The sequence below is a fragment of the Chionomys nivalis genome, chromosome 8 (genome assembly GCF_950005125.1).
Source record: "Chionomys nivalis chromosome 8, mChiNiv1.1, whole genome shotgun sequence".
In the NCBI taxonomy this organism is placed as follows: Eukaryota; Metazoa; Chordata; class Mammalia; order Rodentia; family Cricetidae; genus Chionomys; species Chionomys nivalis.
The window spans coordinates 96,698,529-96,718,217 of NC_080093.1; the positions used below are offsets into that span (position 1 = coordinate 96,698,529).

Here is a 19,689-nt window from a genome sequence, read left to right on the forward strand (position 1 = left end):
TGCCTTGTCACTTTCATGCCCTGGCTGTTTCTTCCCTTATGTTATTAGCTGACAGTAGCTAAGAAACTGGGAGAAGGTTTCTATCAGGCTTCATGGGCAACACCAGAGACGGGATGAGCCTGAGTGACCCCCTTATACAGTCAGAGTCCTCATGTTTGGATCCCTCATCACCTGGTCTCCTTAGTACCAGTCACTTTTGGACCAATCACACCTTTGCGTCTGGAGGGCAGTCACAGCAGTCCCCCCATACGGCCACCAGGGGGCGAGTTTCCTCTCGCGTAGGCGGACACAGACAGTCGCAGTTTTGTAATCCAAATACTTTGTAATCCAAATACTGGAGGCAGTCTGAGCTGAATCCCCTTTCAGGACCTGGCGTCATCAGCTGTTAACCTGCACACGTTTTTCAAGCCCACTATGGAGACTTCAAGACCAGCTTGCAGGGCGTAAGGGGTCTCCCCCTGGTTGTTGACTCAGGTTTTTGTTTGTTTTATTTTGTTTTCTCAAGGCAGCCAGAGCAGCTAGGGAGCTGCTAATGGGGGAGTCAGATCACCCTACTCCCAAACCTCTGTTTATGTCCAGGAAAGCGAACTTCAAAAGGAGCGTCTAAATGAGAACGAAATTCATTATCAAAAACAGTAATAGCAATTATAACAGTGTGTTAGCAATTTAACCAGCCAAAGCTTCCAGGGAGAGAGCTCTTTGTGTCCCTTCCTCCCCGTTTCTGTCTACTCTTCCTCCTTCCCTCCTTCCCTCCTGTCTCCCCTTTTTCTTCCATTCCTCTCCTTCCCTCCCTCTTTCCATCCCGGCTATAGGCAGCAGAAAAGTTAGCACTGGGTAGGTTGGGACTATCCAGAGACTAGAGAATGAGTTGAAGGCACTGAGATGAAAACCAGGGAGTTTGGAAGGTGCGGTTCCTAGGACTGACCGCCAAGAGGGGATGAGCTGCTAAGAGGATCTATTGTGGTGAATGCCCCAGAGAGGCACACGCTGCACGGAAGGGCTGGAGCTCTGGGGTGGCTCGGATCAAGATTAGAGACCTGGGAGCCAAGAAGGGAAGCTTAAGGAGCCTGGCTCTACGGTCAAGGCTGGGGTGATGGGCACAGTCTTCCAGGCCTCAGCATGGAGACATAGTTCCAGCTAGGGCAGAAAGTCCACCCTGACCTCATCCCCTTCGTCTCCCTCCCACTCTCCTCCCAATTCTACTTTGGAGACCTAGGCCGACACCAGCTTGGAATCACCAGGTGACTTACCCAGGAACTGAGGGGCAGAGGAGATCCCAGTCAGGAGAGCCGGGGAGTGAACTGGACCCGAGGGCTAGTCTTTAGGGCTAATGTAGCCCTCCGTGCCTCTCCCTTCAGGTAGCTCTTTCCTGATCTCCTTGTCGCTGAGGCTGCAGAACAGAGCCCTACTGTCGGAACCTTCTTGGGAATGCTGCCTGACCGACAGACACTATGAGCCCTGCAACTCCGGTAAGCAGGCGTTCTCTGGGACAGAAGGGAGTTGGGGCGGTGGCCGTTCCCAAACACGTGAAACTCTGGTCTCTGGCGTTCTCTGTCTAATTCCACATAGCTGGGGATTTTGGACGGAGCTAGTCAAAGTAGTGACCCTAGAGGGACAGATCCAGGCGATAAAATATTTGTCTTCCTCAAATCCAGCCCCTGATCCATCACCACTGTGTCCTGGGACCTTATAACCCACTAATCATATGACATAGCATCCTGTCTTGAAAGTATCTCACCCAGGTAGCCACAATACCACAGCGTTCAGGCTGCCACCAATCCTCCTTATATCCTGGCAACTCTGCAGCTTTGTCCCTTCTAATCCACATTTCCCATCCCCCACTCACCTTCTAAACATACTGAAAACCCCTGAATTTTCTACCAGCACTTATGTAGGGTTCTCAGGTCCACACAGGGGAAATGCTACTGGCCTTTAAGACTCCCCAGCCTCCTCTGGGAAGCCTTTATGAACATCTAAGGCTAAGAGGGAAACTCCTGGTTAAGCCACCCTTTGCATTGGTTCCTTTTCCTCCAGTCTCTTCCAGTAGACTGGGAGACAGGGATAGACTGAGAAGGCAGGCTCCTGGTGCCCAAAAACCCTCCAAAAAACCAACCAGGACAGAGCCTGACTTCTTTCTGCTAAACACATATGTGTGTGTGTATGTATATATAGTTTGTTCGCAGATGCTGTGTGTGAGGTGGTGGTGAGAAATCTGATATGCAGCCCAGGATAGCTTTACTATGTAGTTTACTATGTAGTCAAGACTAGTCTGGGATTTCCAGTCCTACTATGTCAGGCTCCCAAATGTGGACCATGACACACAGTCTTTGTTTGATTTAAGTATAATTTCCAGTTAATTTTGTTTCCAGAGGGTATTGTTTTCTTCAGTCTGTAAAGGAGTTGGATTCTTTCCATGGGACACACGACCAAGGGTCTAAACTGGACAAGGGTGTTCAGTCCTTTGGGCTTCGGGAGGGTGTTTTCTAGAACAACACAGTTCTCTCACTGAGGGAGATCAGAGCTTCATATACAGTTTGGGAAGCACAAAGCTGCTGAATATAATCGATTTGGAAATGCCTCTGATGATTGTGGTGTGGGCTTCTCTTACATTTGATTAAAACTTAAAATTCTCTCTCTCTCTCTCTCTCTCTCTCTCTCTGTGTGTGTGTGTGTGCATATGCTCATGTGTGTGCACCACTGTAACACTGCACTTGTGGAGGTCAGAGAGAACTTGTGAGATTTGGTTCTCTCGTCCCACTTTGTGGGTCTGGGGATAGAACTCAGGTGATCAGGCTTGGTGCATGCACCTTTGTCTGCTAAGCCATCTTTTTTTTATTTCTTTTTGGTTTTTCAAGACAGAGTTGCCTTGGCTGTCCTGGAACTCACTCTGTAGACCAGGCTGGCCTTGGATTCCTGGGTCAAGTCAAGCCGTCTACCACCAAGCTTCATCTCCAGCCTTCCTCTCTTCTTTCTTTTCTAAATTTTGAGGTGGAGTCTAAGTTGCCCAGACTGGCCTTGAACTCATTCGGCAGCTCAGGCTGGCCTTGAACTTGTGACCCTCGTGCTTCTCAGCCTCTGGGATTACAGGTCTGTACAACCAGGCCCAGCTTCTGCTGAACTTAATGTCTTGTCCTTGAGTATGACGGAGGCAGTTTGTCCAGCAACAATCATGCTTGGCTGTAGCTCTTTGGGGCATGTCTCTTCATCCTCTCTATCTCTCTGACTCTCTTCTCAAAGTGAGACTTTAAGCTGAACATTCTTCTCGTTTTCATGTAAAATTTCTTGTTTTTGAGACAAGGTCTCATTATGTAGTCCAGGAACTCTCTCTCAGATCAGACTGGTCTTGACCTTTGAGGATCCTCCTGCCTCTAGCACTTGCCTCTTCCTCTTAAAGATTACAGGTCAGGCTTCAAGCTACGCATTTCTCTCCCCCTCTTTTTTAATGATATTATTTTTACGTGGAGGTGGGGTGAATGAGTGTACATGTGTGTGTGGAGGCAGCCACCTACCTTTCTTGAGACAGCGTGGCTTAATATTCATGGTCAGGTGAGGCTGGAAGGTTGGTGAGTCCGGGGATCCACCCACCCCTTTCTCGTTGGGACCGCCATGCCAACTTTTAAAACGTGGTTCTGGGGATCTGAACTCAGTTCCGTATCATGTTTGCAAGTGCCTTACTGACAACAGGGTTTCTCTGTGTATATCCGTGGTTGTCCTGGAACTCACTCTGTAGACCAGGCTGGCCTCAGACTCAGAGATCCGCCTGCCTCTGCCTCCTGAGTGCTGGATTAAGGGCTGTGCCACCACCGCCCGGTCACCCACACATTCTTAAGAGAAAGTACTTTATGTCAAGAACAGAGTGTAGGTCAGTACTTAGCAGGTCCTGGAATACATCTCTAGTACCAAAAGGGGAAAAGAATTTTTTTTTTTTTGTTTTTTTGTTTTTTCGAGACAGGGTTTCTCTGTGGTTTTGGAGCCTATCCTGGAACTAGCTCTTGTAGATCAGGCTGGTCTCGAACTCACAGAGATCCGCCTGCCTCTGCCTCCCGAGTGCTGGGATTAAAGGCGTGCGCCACCACCGCCTGGCAGGGGAAAAGAATTTTATGAAAAGTAAGCAAACAAATAAATGTGTTAATAGAAAATTAAGTTGGGTGTGGTGGTACACACCTGTAGTCCCGCTGCCCAGGCAGACCATTTGAAGGGTAGGCCTGGAAATACAGGCAAATCCTTGTTTCAAAACAGAAAAGAAAAACAGAAGATAATAAAAGTATATGTGTAGCCTCTTACCCCTTCTGGGCACTCTAGACTGTACCGCTCTGCGTAGGACTGCAGACTACCAATCCCAGCTCGTCTCGGTCATTGAATTTTTCCATGCCACGCCCCCTCCCAGGGACTGAGTTGGGACTAGAGGGCGGGGCCTGAGGGTAGCTGGGCCCCAGGCACAGCCCGGGGAGTGCAAAGCCACACGCTCTCTGGGGTACGCAAAGCGCAGGTGCGACTGCTAGGGGAGCAGCTTCATCCAGCAGCGGGCTTTTGTGGCGCAGTTTCGGCAACAGGTGTGCACAGGTGGGTGCATCCCGGGGAACTTGAGAGGGAGTGTGCTCCCGACTGTGTCAGAGCTTGGAGAGAGGAATGAGCTAGAGGAGAAACACAAGAGGCTACGGCTTGCACTCTCGGTGTGCCAGCCCTAGTTACGCAGCTAGAGGAGAAACACAAGAGGCTAAGGTTTCCACTCTCGGTGTGCCAGCCCTAGTTGCGCAGGTGGGGGAAGGGCAGAGGCGCCTCTTTAAAAGGCACCTGGACTCCGTCCAATCTAAGCTCCATCACATACAAGGGTGTGCCACTTGCCCCTCCCACCTCAATTCGACCACCTGTAAAATAAAGGTTTCCACTTAACAGGGCTGTCTGGGGAGGTTTGCAGTGGCGGGCAAACCCTTTTGGTTTGCCCATGCGCGCGAGGGCAGGGGTTGTCTTTAAAGACTAGACGTGCATTTCCCCCCCCCCCCCCCCCGTATTGATTCTGAGTAGGCCTGATCCTTCCTGCATACCGTGTGGTGGTTTTTTATTTGGTTGGTTTTGGCTTTTTGAGACAGAGTAACTTTGGCTGGCCTGGAACTCATTATGTAGACCAAGTTAGCCTATAATTCGCAGAGCTCTGCCTGCCTTTGTGTCCCAGTTGCTAGGATTAAAGGCTATGCCACTACACCTTATTGGCACTGTATCTTTTAAAAGCTCTTGAAGAGATGCTGAAATGACTGGGTGTGGATCCTGGCTCCATTGCTTCGTAATCAAGGAGGTCTATGTAGGTTGGACTTCTGCGAGCCCCAGTTTCTCTGTTTCTAAAATAGGAATGAAGGCAGGGATGGTTGGGAAGCTGAAGGCAGAGAAGTGTACCAAGCACACAGTGCTCAATGGGCAGCCCCTGTGGGGTTCCAATGTGAAGGAGGCTCTTCTATCCTGGAAATTCATTGCCCTGACTGACACTTTGTGCTGGTCCCATTTTCTAACACTTTATGAGCTTTAAGAATTCCTCACTCCATCCTTACCTGTCTCATTCATAGAGCAGGGACTTAGCAAGGTCTGGAACTGAGCCTAGTCTGGCTCTCACCCCCGCCTGTCCTATTGGATGGCTGCCGGCTGACCCCAGAGGGACAGTGTGCCCATTCTCTACAGGAGCAGAGCCTTGTGGGGTGGGCGGAAGGTGCCTGGCCTATGTTTGTTGACTAAGGCAACCTAGCATAGTTCTAGGGAGGGTAGGGCTGGGGGCTTCATTCTCAGGAGCTGCAATGAATTGTGAAGTTTGTGTGTCCTGGCTTTTCTGACAGGTCCCACCCGACTCCACCCTGGAAAGTCCTTTTGAAGAAATGGCCCTGCTTAGGGGCGGCTGGCTGTGGAGACAGAGTGAGTGCTGCCGGGTCAAGTCCTTGTCTGCCTTGTGCCTGATTCTGGGGCGGGGTGGGAAGGAGGGACACTGCTCTACACATCATGGCAGACCTTTCTCTAACACCAGAACCTTCTGGTCTTCTCTTCCCATTTCTGGCTGTCGTTTGAGGAACCCTCTGCCCCTGCGGCACTAAGTTGGGTCAGAGCCTCCCTGCTCAGCGCCCACACTGATAGGACCGCTGTTCTATCGTTATTCCCACCTCTCTTCCCCAGCCCAGACTGACCCTAGACTCTAAGCTGCGTATTCCTTGGGGTACAAACTAAGCCTTATGTGTCCATAGCACCCCAACCCAGGTGGGACACAGACCAAGGCCCAAAGTTAGACACACCTCGCTTTCAGAGCCACAGCTCTAAGAAGCCCTCTTTTGGGGGCGTTGTGAGGCATTGAGGGAATACAAAGTTTCATGTAGCCCTAGTTGGCCTCAAACTCACTATGTGGTCAAATATAACCTTGACCTCTTGTCTCCACTACCTGAGTGCTGGGATTACAGGAATGTATCACCATGCCTAATTCTCTTCTCTGAGATGGGTCTTACTCAGTAGTCCAGACTAGCCTTGAATTCCCTTCAGTTAATCAAGTGCTGGAACTATAGGTGTGAGCCTCCACACCTGGCTAAGAAGCCCTCTAATGTTTTGTACATCGTATTACCATTTCCACTGTAAAATGTCTAGAGTCACAGTCGCCCCCCAGTCATCCCTCCCCCATTATCCAACCAATGCTGTAAACTGAAGAAGAGCCGTCTTGGAGATCTTTGGGCTAGGAGCCCCCAGGGCCCTTTTTCTTGTCCATTTTTAGTTCATTTGGTTTGGCAGACACCAGTCGTGTTGGGTTTTAGGACCCGCGGGGAGATGCAGATCCCCCACGTGGTGCAAGAGAGGGAGACAAATGACTGTAACTCAAACCAGAGATAAGAAGCAAAACAGAGGCTTCCAGCAGGGAGAGGACTTTGCCTTTGAAGACTTGGCTTTTCTTGGAAGCTCTCACAAGTTGGTATGAGTGGCCTGTCACAGTTGAGCTCTGCTGTGTCGGGACAGTGTCTGGCAGGGATGAGAATACAGAGAGGCCTTGTCCTCATTTTAGAAGTGATGGTGATGGGGCAGAGCTGAGGGGATTTGGGAAGCCTACCTGGGAATCTTGCCCCAGCAAGGCCAGAGTTCCGCTTCCCCAGTGGGCCTGGAATATCCTGCAGGCTCCATCCTCCGCCGTTGGAAGAGGAATTGGTTTGCTCTGTGGTTGGACGGCACGCTGGGTTACTACCATGATGAGACGGCACAGGACGAGGAGGACCGCGTGCTTATCCACTTCAATGTCCGAGACATAAAGGTCGGCCAAGAGTGTCATGGTGAGCCGAAACACTTCTCTGGTGGAACTCTGTCCATGGTCATGGTTTTTCCTGTATCTGAGGACTACAATCGGGAGGCTTTTGGTTGCTTCCAGAGAGCTCCTACAAACACTGCTTCTGGGCGTTTGCCAACTGCATGTCAGTTAGCTATGGGTTAAGAAACTGGTCCTTGGTTGAGTTCCTACCTGTGCTGTACTCCAGAGGTTAGTCCAGATAAAATACCTGCAGGTCCTAGAGAGTGGATGAAGATGAATTAAGGGAGCTCAGAGAAGTGAAGTAACTGACCTAAAGTTACACAGTGAATCTAATGCTTTAACCAAGACTGAAGTCATAGTATAATACAGTAACTGAGAGACGCTCTAGGAAGCCAGTAATATGAAAAAGCTGGAAGTGTTTGGAGGGCATAGCAGACTCGCAAAAAAGTATGTGGGATCAGAAGTTAGCAATGACCAGCAAATAGGACCAAAGAAGTAAGCCCCAGTGTTTCCTGGAGTAGGGACAGCTAGGGCCTATTTCTGGAATCTTCATGTATATGTGTCTTCTTTCAGATGTGCAGCCCCCAGAGGGCAGGAGCCGAGACGGTCTGCTGACAGTGAACCTACGGGAGGGTTCACGCCTGCACCTGTGTGCAGAGACCCGGGATGATGCCATGTGAGTGGGATCTTTGGGTGCAACCTGAAAGGGGATTAAGGCCAGTTAGCAAGGTTTTATCATATGGGCTGAGCAGAGGACAGCGATATAACTCCTGGTAATTGGCACATACACAGAGAACTCAGAAACAGAGGCACGCCTGCTTCCAGTGCTGGGCCCCTGACATTTGGCATCAGACATTTGGCAGCCTGTGATCTCTTACCCGGGCTGACTGAAAGGAGCAGGCATACCCACTGGCATCTCAAAAGAGCCTCTTCGAAGAGATGCCATGGAACTCTGAGCTGAGGGCTAAGACTAGTCCTGCCGTCAGAAAGCAACGGGCAGTGTGCAAGCAGGGCCGCCCGTCCTGGGAGGCTGAGGCTCCTCAGGGCCATCTGTCCCTTACATTCTTTCTCTTCCCACCCTCTGCCTGAACAGCGGGGCCTCTGCCTAGAGAAAAAAGAAAGAGATGGGTGTGTATTTGGGGGACAATCAAGATCTGGGCAGATAGCATAGAGCTGCCTTGTCCACCCCAGCCAGATGCCATCACAATCAACAAAGGCGCAATTGTCCGGTATTCACTGGGCATTCTGGAGGCTTGGGTCGTGGTTTGGGAAACTGTGCAAGTTGGAATGTGGAGATGGGCTGCAGGCAGAGCACCACTCAGACATGTGAGACTCAAGGCCCCTAAGATGCTCCCCAGCTCAACTGGGATATAGATGAGGGGAAGAGGCTGGACTGAGAGTTACCAGCTCACCAGGTAGTGGTGGCACACACCTGTAACCCTAGCACGCGGGAAGTAGAGGCAGGCAGATCTATGCATTTGGGGTCAGCATGGTCTACAGAGTTCCAGGATAGGCAAAGCTACAGAGAGAAACCCTGTCTCATAAAAACAACAAAAACCAAACAAGAAACCAAACTAAAGCAGTAACAGTTGTTAGCTTACCTCAGGGCCCATCCATGTGACCAGGGCAATAGAGCAATTGCTTTTGTTTCCGTGAGAGGTGGGAGAAGTGGGGGCTAGGGGCCGGGTTGGGGATGAGCATCTACAAGGTGGGAGGGAGCCCCATATGTCTACCCTGCAAATCTTTCCTCATGGTTCGGTGGGTTTTGCTTTGCAGAGCATGGAAGACAGCATTGCTGGAGGCGAATTCCACCCCGGTGAGCCCCTGCTCTCTTCTCCTCTCCGTCCCACATGCCATGGAATCACAGGTCACTCAGACTCCGTCTCTGCCTGTTAGTTCAGTCTAGGATGGAGAGATTCCTGCAGACTCAGCCCCCTGGAGTCCCCTGTGGAGAAGGGAGGAGTCAGCAGGAGGGAGGGAGAGAAGCCTCCAGGAGGACTCACTGGAGGGTTGCATGGAAGCTAGCAAAGAGGGAGGCATGTGTTATCAAGATACCTCTCAGAACGGTCCTGTGAGGAGAGGAGTTAGTGTTCCCTCTCTGTAGATGGTTAAGGCTGAAGCTCATTCATCCACACAACAGATATGCATCTGACGGTGTGTTGGGCACCATGCCGGGGTCAGGGACTGGAAGTAAACCAAGGGATGTAGGGCCTACCCTCCTGTACTCAGTCTAGAAGGAGCCAGATATAAAACAACTAATTAATTAATGATTCCATTGTGATACTAGCCACCGCTCTGGCAGAGGCATTCAGTATGTGACCCTTTTGGTGGTCTGATCCAGATGTGAGTTCATTTGTGGAGGAGACTTGAAGGATAAATATAAATCGAGTGAAAGGTGGGGCTATGGTGAAGGAAACAGCTTTCCAAGTAAGGGGGATCAGTATGTGCAAAGGCCTGAAAGAGTTAATTGTCAGATTGGCTGATGCCCAGAGAATGGTGTGAGGGGTGGAGGACAGCTGGGGATTCAGGTCTGTGCCTTATGTTAAGAATATTGGCTTTTATTATTATTATTATTATTTTACTTAGAGTATCACTTTGAATCTCACTCAGGCTGGCCTTGAACCCATGCAGCCCAGACTGGCCTCAAATTTGTAGTGATCCTCCTGCCTCAGCTTTCCCAGTGCTAGAATTACAGGCACACATAGCCCTGCCCTGAGAATACTGGTGTCTGCGAGGAGCACCAGTAAACCATTGACAGTCTTTAAACAAAAGGAAAGAATGGCCGGGCGGTGGTGGCGCACGCCTTTAATCCCAGCAGAGGCAGGCGGATCTCTGTGAGTTCGAGACCAGCCTAGTCTACAGAGCTAGTTCCAGGATAGGAACCAAAGTCACAGAGAAACCCTGTCTCCAAAACCAAAACCAAAAAAAAAAAAAAAAAAAAGGGAAGAATGGGCTGACCAGATCACATCTGTCTTTTGATTAATTTACTTGTATGTGTGGTGTGCCCATGTATTTGTGTGCACAGGTGTGTAGAGGCCAGAGGGCACAGAGGGCACAGAGGACAACCTTCCTCAATGCCATCCCTTCATTTTTGGAGACAGGGTTTCTCTGTGTAACAGCCCTAGCTGTCCTGGGACTCCCTCTGTAGACCAGGCTGGCCTTGAACTACAGAGATTCGCCTGCCTCTGCCTCCCTCAGCCATCATCTTATTTTGTGACAGGGCTTGCTGGGACCTGGGGTTCACCAGTTTACTTAGGCTGGCTAGTCAACAAGCCCCAGGGACCCTCCTGGGTTTGCTATCACATGCCACCATGCCTGCTTTTTACATGAATTCTAGGGGTGAAAGTCAGGTTCTTATGCTTAGGTACTTTGCTAACTTAGCCTTCTCTGCAGTGCCAGATTTGTATTTTCAAAAAGCCGTCCTGGAGCTGGTAGAACAGTGTGTGCTTGTGACCCCAGCACTTTGGAGGCAGAGACAAGCCTGGACCAGAGAGCCAGACTGTTTCAAAAACAATCACAAAAAGGCAGGCTTATAGGGAAGGTGTGAACAGTAGGAGGTGAGGGTGAGAACCCAGGGACCAGTTAGCTGGAGCCAGTCTCCCTGCAACAGGCTGCAGATCTGGGTTAAGAAGTCTTGCTGGCTGACAGGCTGAGGAGCACAGGTATTTAGGAGATGCAGGAGAGAGTGCTTAGTGATTGGTGAACGTGAGAGTTTGAAGCATTGCCCAAGGCTCCCTGTGGGCTCTCTCACCTGGAGAGTGTCCACTGGGAAGTAGCAGAGGAGACAGATAGTTGGGAACCATCTCGAGTATATCCACCTGCTGAAGCCCTGGCAGAGCTGCCATTTCATCCTCCAAGGACGGGGGTTGGCAGCAGTTGATATATTAACCCACTTTACAGACAGGGAAGCCAAGGAGGGGGAAATGGCTCTTTCAGAGTCTCACAGTCTTAAGTCACTGGAGACTTGGTAGGAGATGTGTGAACGAAGGCAGGGAAGACGGATGCGTGTGTGCATGTTTGTAAACATGTGCATCTAAGGGCTGGAGTCTGGCCTGGTTGGAAGGTTTACCATGGAGGGATGACCCCTGAGCCCATCAGGGTCAGGCCATGAAGGGTTTCAAAGTCTAGTTGGAGGAATAGCCTTTTCCTGACACTGCGGTCAGCCATTGGGGGCTGCCTTGGGTTTTCAGGTGGGAGGTGGTTGTGAGAAGCTAGAAGGAAGACCAAGAATCATCAGAGGGAAGGAGCCAGGTTGGCCAACCACCCTCTGAGCTCCAAAGCCCCCTCTCCCCTCCAGCAGGGCCAGTCAGTGATACTGAAAAGACAGCGGGAGGGAAATGAGGGCTGACCGTTCTGCACTTTGTGATTCTATGACGCTGTCTTGCTCCTTCGCCTGTCCACCTGCCTGCTGTACTTACCCCTCACCTCACCTCGTCTTCCATGTCCCTTCTCTTTGCTTCCCAGATACACATCCCTCTGGGCTCTGGCTTTATTAGGGTTGGTGCTTGTGTTTTTGTATTTGTGTCTGTCTGTCTGTTCACACCTGTGTCTGTGGGCTTCTCTGTCCCTGAGGCTATGCAGGAGTGGCCTGTGTTTTCCCCCATTCTGGAAAGAGGCTCATAAGGATATACTCACAGATGAACCTAGAATTGTGGGTAAAGAGACTGGGATCCCATGTGCTTGAAACCAGGTGGTGGGGGAGGGGGAGCTAGAAGGCCATTGTTCCTTTTTTCCTGAGTAACTGACACCCCTTATTCCATCTCTGACCTACTCCCAGCACATGAACAGCTGGCTCAGGACTCCCATAGGGGCCTGGTAACATCTCCTAGTCTCTTAAGGTGTAAAGAGCATCTGACATCTCCCTCCCTCTCCCTTCTTGGGTTTCTGTGGCTGGAGCAGGCCCCAGCTGGAGCCACCGTCCCACCCAGGAGCCGTCGGGTTTGTCCTAAGGTCAGGTGTACGGCCCTCTCTTGGAACCCCTGTAAGGTTGAGAGGCGGATCTGGGTAAGTGCAAGCTCAGCCATTCTGCTCCTTTCTGGCCATCAGGATGAGCCTCCAAAGTCACCTGTCTCATCCCTTTCCTGTTCATGGACATCAATGGCTCCCCTTTCCTCACTGGACCACAGCTGGCTTTCAAGGCCTATGGTATCCTCCCAGCTTTGCTTGCCACACTTCTTCCCCACTGTGTTTGCTCTGTCCTCTGCTGCCCAAACCCTTAGCTCCTTCTGCTAGCTGACTAGCTGATTCTCATCCTTAAAGAACTGCCTCAAAGGCTGCCACCTTCCCAGAGCTTCAGGCACTCAGGGCATAGTCCACCATCACTGGTTCTTAGCACTGGCTTCATTTTACCTGGCCCCAGAGTCACTTTATTCCTGTTTGCTTTTACCCTCTGAAATGGGAGTTTCCTCCAAGGAAAGGACTCAACGGTTCTGCCCAGTGAAACCCTGTAAAGCATGTGCTTAATCAGTGGTCAGTGATGGGGACAGTCTTACAAAGGGAGTGGATCTGTTCTTGGCCTGGAGGTTTCTTGGAATCAGGATGTAGTAGTTTTCTTCTTCCTCCTGCTCCTCTTCCTTCCCTCGCTCTAAGATTTTATTATGTATGCAGTGTTCTACCTGCATGTCTGCCTGCAGGCCAGAAGAGGGCGCCAGATCTCATTACAGATGGTTGTGAGCCACCATGTGGTTGCTGGGAATTGAACTCACGACCTTTGGAAGAGCAGCCATTGCTCTTAACAGCTGATTCATCTCTGCAGTCTGTAATTCTAACTGCTGAGCCATCTCTCCAGCCCATATTTACTTTTCTTTTTTTTTAAGTACTATTTTTTTTAACTTATTTATCATGTATACAATATTCTGTCTGTGTGTATGCCTGCAGGCCAGCAGAGGGCACCAGACCCCATTACAGATGGTTGTGAGCCACCATGTGGTTGCTGGGAATTGAACTCAGGACCTTTGGAAGAGCAGGCAATGCTCTTAACCTCTGAGCCATCTCTCCAGCCCCATATTTACTTTTCTTATCATGACCAAACACCTCCCAAGAAGCAATTTAAGGAACGAGAGATTTATGCTGGTTCATAGTTTGAGATTACACTCCTCCATGTGTGAATGAGGCTGCTTGCTCATATTCAGTCAGAGAAAGGGAAATACTAGTGTCCAGCTGGTTCTTTCATTTCCCTTCTGTTTAGCCTGAAACTGAAACCCATCTTTAATGGGGAGGGGAGGGGTCCTCTCCTCCTTAGTTAAGTCTCTGGAAACAGCACAGACATGCCCAGAGGTGTGTCTCCCGAGTTCAGTCAGGCCGGCAATGAAGACCAGCTCACAGGTTCTGGGCCTCAACTCTTTCTGTCCCCAGGGCTTAGCAGAGCACCTGGTCTAGTGCTATGTGACATGGGAGCTTGTGGAAGTATATGGTCAGCTGCACTCTTTTCTTGCTCATTGATGCTGTGTTTTAGAATTGCTTAGGGACTTACACGACAGCATCAAATGTTGGTATCCTGTATGTGCTGGAGCGTCCTAAGTCTGGGGCGGGGCCTAGGAACTGTAATATAAATATAAATATTTTGTGGTGCCAGGGATTGAACTTGGAGCCTAACACATGCTAGGTAAACACTGCTTTTTGTTTTGTTTTTTTTTGTTTTTCAAGACAGTAGTTTTGGAGCCTGTCCTGGAACTAGCTCTGTAGACCAGGCTGGTCTCGAACTCACAGAGATCCACCTGTCTCTGCCTCCCAAGTGCTGGGATTAAAGGTGTGCGCCACCCCCATCCAGTGTTACACTGTTTGTAACACTGAACTATATACTCCTAGAGTCAGGTTAGTGTCTCAGTGGTGGAGCACATGCTTAGCATGTGTGAGGCTCTGGGTTGATCCCCAGCTCTGGGGATTGGGTGAGGCTTCTGGTGCTTGTGGCATGCAGAACTGAGCCCTGAAGTACTTGATCAATAGATGTAGTTTTTCTGGAGTTTCCCAGGGTTAATGAGAAACATGCTCCAAGAGGTTACTTAGCTTGATCAATGTTGCTTAGTTCACCAGAGAGGCCCGGAACTGCAAGTACAAGGCTAAAACTGGGTTGAAACACCACAAACCTAAGAGCACAACAGTTTTAGATGAGGCCAGGTTACTTACATGTAACTCACTGATTGGGCAGCACTGTCTCTGCCCACAGAGGTTGTTTCTGGGGTGACCTGCCTGTTGCCAGGTGCTCTGTTTTCTTTTGGGCATCCCAGAGCTGGAGGGTAGGGACAGGGGCCCTGGAGAGGCATGAGGTTGTATTTTCCACCCACTCTAGATCCTCATAGAGGCCAGCTTACTGAAGCTTCAGGGCAGGCACATGTAATGTTGATTTCCCGTCCACCTTAAGAATCCTTCAGTCTTCTTGAGTCTGACTTTTCTCCCCAACAATTCCTTTGAAAAACACCCCTCCCCACCAAGATCTAGTGTCCAAGTTGTTAAAGTCAATGGCTTACTCTCCCGGCATTGGCCAGCAGGTTGTCAGAAGAGCTATTGAGAAGGTACAACTCTGAGACCTGGTGTGAAAGGCTAGTATGCAACATCCCAGGAAAGAAAATTCTGTGTTTGGTGGTATATGCCTATAATCCCAATACCCAGGAACCAAAGCAGGAATATTGTGAGTTCAAAGGTAGCTTGGGCTGTGTATCAAACACCCACTCTCCCCAAAGGGCAAAGGTTCTATAGCCAGGCTTAGTGGTGTCTTCCTGTAACCCCAGTACTTGGGAAGTAGAGGTAGGAAGATCAGAAGGTCATTGTCATCCTCATCTATACAGTGAGTTCAAGGCTAAGCGAGGTTGCATTCAAAATCCTGTTTCAAAAGTGGAGTGACGGCTCAGTCAGGAAAGCTGTTGCCATGAAAGCATGAGAACCTGAGTCAGATCCCAGCACCCATGTGGAGACAGCAACAGCAATGCTATGTACAGTCTCAGGGCCAGGGAGGGCGAGACAGGACAATGCTGGCCTACAGTCTCAGGGCCAGGGAGGGCGAGACAGGACAATGCTGGCCTACAGTCTCAGGGCCAGGGAGGGCGAGACAGGAGAATGCTGGCCTACAGTCTCAGGGCCAGGGAGGGCGAGACAGGACAATGCTGGCCTACAGTCTCAGGGCCAGGGAGGGCGAGACAGGAGAATGCTGGCCTGGCAGTTCAGTCCGGGTTAACCAGCAAGTTCCAAGTTCCTACCTCAACAATAAAGTGGAAAGTAATTAAGAAAGGCATCTTGCATCAACCTCTGACTATAGGCACACATGCATCCCCATACACAAAAGGGTAAAAAGGAGAAGGAACCCCTTAATCAAGGTGCCCACATGATTTCTTGGCTCGAGTGCACGGTGCTGGCATTTAGACAAGGACATTTCCCCAGAACAGGGCTGTGAGGTGGGGAAATAGCACGGTTCGTGTGTTAGTAAAGCTGGACACATACAAACCTTTTTTTCTGTTTTCGTTTTTCGAGACAGGGTTTCTTTGGGTAGCCTTGGCTATCCTCTGGCCTCAAACTCACGTGTTTCTGCCTCCCGTGTGCTGGGATTAAAGGCGTGCACCACCACCACAGGCTGGAACTTCTAAAGAGAGTTGCCATTCTGGTGTAAAGCCTTGTGTGAGCGACACAAGGGGGCTAAAAGGGAAGGTCCCAGGAGACAAGGTGGCCGTGATCCCCTGCAGGTCTGCTACCCCAGGCTTGGCAGTTACTGCTAATCATGCATGTATTTACTGACTCCTGTCATGCACTAGTCCCTGCTGGTGACAAGCTAAGGGCTTTGTCCTGAAGTGGTACACATCTGGGGAGCAGGCTAGAAAGGTGAAGACAAAGGATAAGGAGGGAACTATCACGACACAGAGAGCCCAGGAAGAAGTACTTCCGAGACCAGGAGGGTTTCCTGGAGAGGTGACTTTTGAGCTAGGCTCTGGAAGGTTGGTAGAAACATGAAGGGGCAGGCAGCACTCCCAGCTTCTCTGTGCCTTAGCCCACAGCGCTGGGTACTATGTAGACAGCACTGCCTGTCTCTAAGGATTAGAGGTGATAACACAGGACAACATCTCCCTTGGGACCCACTCTGTAGTAGAAACTGGATGATAGCTACTTCAATTCCTTCTTTTCCCTTCTCTTCCTTTCCTTTGCCCCAGTCCTCCTTTAATTCATGCCTACGGCTTGGCCATAGTTCTCTTCCTGTGAGTAGGAGAGTAATCAGGTTTTTCCAAGTGAGAGGAACTGTAGAGTTGTTAGACCTATAAAGGAGATTTGGGAGCCATGGGAAATTTGAGCAATGTAGGAAGCCAAAGTAGGTGAAAAGGCATCATTGGGAGCTAGATGAAGTTTTAGAGAAGGGATATGGATTCTATGGAGGAGGTAGTGCCTTTTCCTTTAGCTTCCTGGTGCCTGGGGAGGAGGGTGGCTACAGGACCAAACCCAGACCAGGAAGTTCCTGGGCATTTGACCTGACTGGACTTCCCAGGTACGCGTCTACAGCCCGTATCAAGACTACTATGAGGTGGTGCCCCCCAACGCGCATGAGGCAGCATATGTCCGCAGTTACTATGGGCCTTCTTATGCAGGTAAGTGCCCATCACAGTCCTGCACCAAACCTTGTGCACGACCCACCAGTGGAGACTAAGCTTCACTAGGCTCTTTTAGGGCACACGTATCTTCCAAATCCCACCAGCAGGACTCTCTGGATCCCTATTCCCTCTCATCTTCCAGCCTCCCAGGGCCCGCCCCATCCAGCCAGACTGCTCAGCAATGACATTCCTGTGCTGCTGGCGACCCCAGGTGGCTATTGCAGGAATGGCAATAACCTCCTTCCTATTCCCAAGGTCTTGGTTACTATTGTCCATCCCCAGATACTGCATATAGCCCCAGGTGCCTAGGGATCCTGAGGTTCCCTGTACATAGTCCCCAGCCCCATGGTCATTAAACATCAGTGCACTCAGAGTCTCAGCCCCTCTGACTGGGGAGCAGAATGAGTTTATAGTTCCATACCTTAATGTGGGATTGGATTAGGGTCACAGGGGTTGAACCTCACTAACCCTCTGGCTCTTCTCACAGGCCCTGGTGTGACACGTGTGATAGTGAGAGAGGACCCTTGCTGCAGCGCGGGCGCCCCTTTGGCCATGGGCATGCTTGCTGGGGCCGCCACAGGCGCTGCTCTTGGGTCTCTCATGTGGTCGCCTTGCTGGTTCTGAGCCCTGGGGCTCCGACTTCTGGACCTGAACATAGAACACAAGACGCTTTTCTTCGTGGACTACCCATTTAAACCCTGTCTCATTCTGACCTTTCCCTCTCTGTGAAGCTCTCTACGCCTGGCCCATTCCACCACCTATCCTCCTTTCCTCTCAGAGGAAGCTAACATCTCAGGCAGACTTGGCCGAAATCCTCACCCCTATTGCCAGACACCCCCGTAAATCACAAACAGATCTATTTCTTCTAGATACAGCAAACATGATTTCATTGAGCTACAAGTGTCTGAGGGATGGCTATCACAAGAAAAAACAACGAAGCTACAGTTATCAGTCTGACTAGGACACATGCAAGGAGCAAGGCTGGGTGCTGCTGGCAGCAAGAGAGGGCAGAGAACACCTTACCTGCCCAAAGAATCGACACAGTTGGCTTGGTATTGAGGCAGGGTTTGGACTGTAGTGTCCTCCAGACTAAGGAGCTTGCTTGATAAAGGTGATGGAGCTCTTTATGGAGGAAAGTTTTATGATTACAACTATCATGAATATCATGCCTGTTTTGTTAGTACCAGCACATAGCCTTACTCCATACACCAAGTTGTTTTCATCAGGAAATGCCTTTCTGATCCCATGAGCTCAGTTCTATTGCTGCGACTGTTAACATCTGCAGCTTTTCCTCTTCCTTTACCCTGGCCCACTTTGGCACCAGCACGGGGAACTCATGTGCCTGCCTGTAGGTGGCAAGCAATCTCTCCATTTGTTCCTGGTTCCAGATCCTTCCACTGCCCTGTCCCAGCTGCCAATAGAAAAGCTAAAATCCCTGGCCCCAGTGGTCAGAGTGTCCACTAAAGTTCCCTGTAGATGAGAAAGGGCTCCACTGGCTCTGCTGCAGATACTAATAAAGATTGACTGGTCCCAGAACTGGCTTTGCTTGCTTTGTTCCTCCAGGGGAGGTTTCATCAGGACATCTCTGTGACCCACCATTTACTGATAAAATGTATTATGAAGTTAGATGGAATTGGTAACATGTGAGCTGAACAATTTCGGACAACTCATTTCTAGACCTTGCTTTCCCTACCCATAACATGGCAGGCGGAAGCTGGCCTTATCTGAAGTCTCAAAGGGGAGGCTATGCCAGGCTTTCTGTTCTATGCTCTGAGCTGATGGATAATCCAGAGATGGCACCGAGACCTCTGAAGTTAGAATATTTGTGTGTGCACACACCAGGTCAGAGGTCAACAGCCAGAGTGTCTTTATCAATCTTCACCTTATTTTTGAGATTTCTCATGGGTTTGGCTAAACTGACTGACCCGTAATCCTCAGGGATCCCCTTGCCTCTGCCTTCCCATGGCTGAGATTAAAGGTTCATGCTGTGGCACTCAGCTTTTTACTTGAGTGCTGGATCCTGATGTTTGTGTGACAAGGACTCTGCGACTGGGACATCTCCTTAGTTAGCAAGCATCAGAACTGTTTCCATAGTAGCTTCCCCACCTAAAGAACCAATTAATTCTTCTCATAGAAACGTGTGGCCACAGACAAACAGAACCTGCATCAGGCTTCTGGAAGCTGACAAATAGCAGAAACAGTTGCAAGAACTGATTTAAGCCACAGAAAGAAAACACAGGGCAGCCAGGGCTGGAATTGAGAATGACTCTATGTCGTGTGATATCGGCACTGTATGAAAGTGTATTGCTGTGAGCGTTGTAATAAAACTGGAATCGCTAAAAGCTAGGCAGTTAGTATAGGTGGGACTTCAGGGCAGAGAGAGAACTCTGGAAAAAAAAGGCAGAGTTGCCAGTCAGGGACTAAGAGGAGACATGGAAGAAGCAGGATGGGTGGTATGAGACGGAACTAGGTTAATAGAAGTAGGTAAATTTAAGTTGTTAAAGCTAGTGGGACAAGCCTAAGCCAAGGCCAACCTTTCATAAGTCTTTGTGTTGTTATTTGGGAGCTGGTGGCCCAAAGAAAAATCCAACTACAACCATATATCAGGTTGAGCAGAGGGGGCAACTCTTACACTGAAGAGTTCCGTAAACCACAGGACCAGTCCTCCAAGGCACTTCTCACTGCAGTTCCTTACCTGTTTTCATCAACTCCTTTCTCACGGCAACTGTAGTGCACTAACACTAGTTTTGAAGACAGCTGCACTAAGTTCTCTGGCCCGTGGCTTCTATATTTTCGTAACCGGACTGGAAGAGTTAGATGTGGCTGGCAAAGGCAGGGATTTCCTTTGTACTACAAATGGCCAGA

The 19,689-nt window shown here is 49.9% G+C and overlaps 1 protein-coding gene across 5 annotated transcripts; it reads left to right on the forward strand.

Moving 5' to 3' along the window:
* Positions 1-345: 345 nt before the first annotated feature.
* Plekhb1 (pleckstrin homology domain containing B1) lies at positions 346-18,350 on the forward strand. Of its 5 annotated transcripts, XM_057778003.1 has the most exons (9): positions 346-474; positions 1,359-1,469; positions 5,823-5,898; positions 7,131-7,283; positions 7,832-7,934; positions 9,035-9,074; positions 12,158-12,262; positions 16,722-16,821; positions 17,312-18,350. In XM_057778003.1, exons 2-9 carry the CDS (start codon positions 1,452-1,454, stop codon positions 17,446-17,448), a joined length of 732 nt encoding a protein of 243 aa, XP_057633986.1. In that variant the 5' UTR covers positions 346-474; positions 1,359-1,451; the 3' UTR covers positions 17,449-18,350. The 5 variants fall into 5 exon arrangements, with proteins under 5 accessions (XP_057633986.1, XP_057633988.1, XP_057633991.1 ...); XM_057778005.1 differs by lacking the exon at positions 12,158-12,262 and having other exon boundaries at positions 9,035-9,125; XM_057778008.1 differs by lacking the exon at positions 12,158-12,262 and having other exon boundaries at positions 357-474.
* Positions 18,351-19,689: the final 1,339 nt, after the last annotated feature.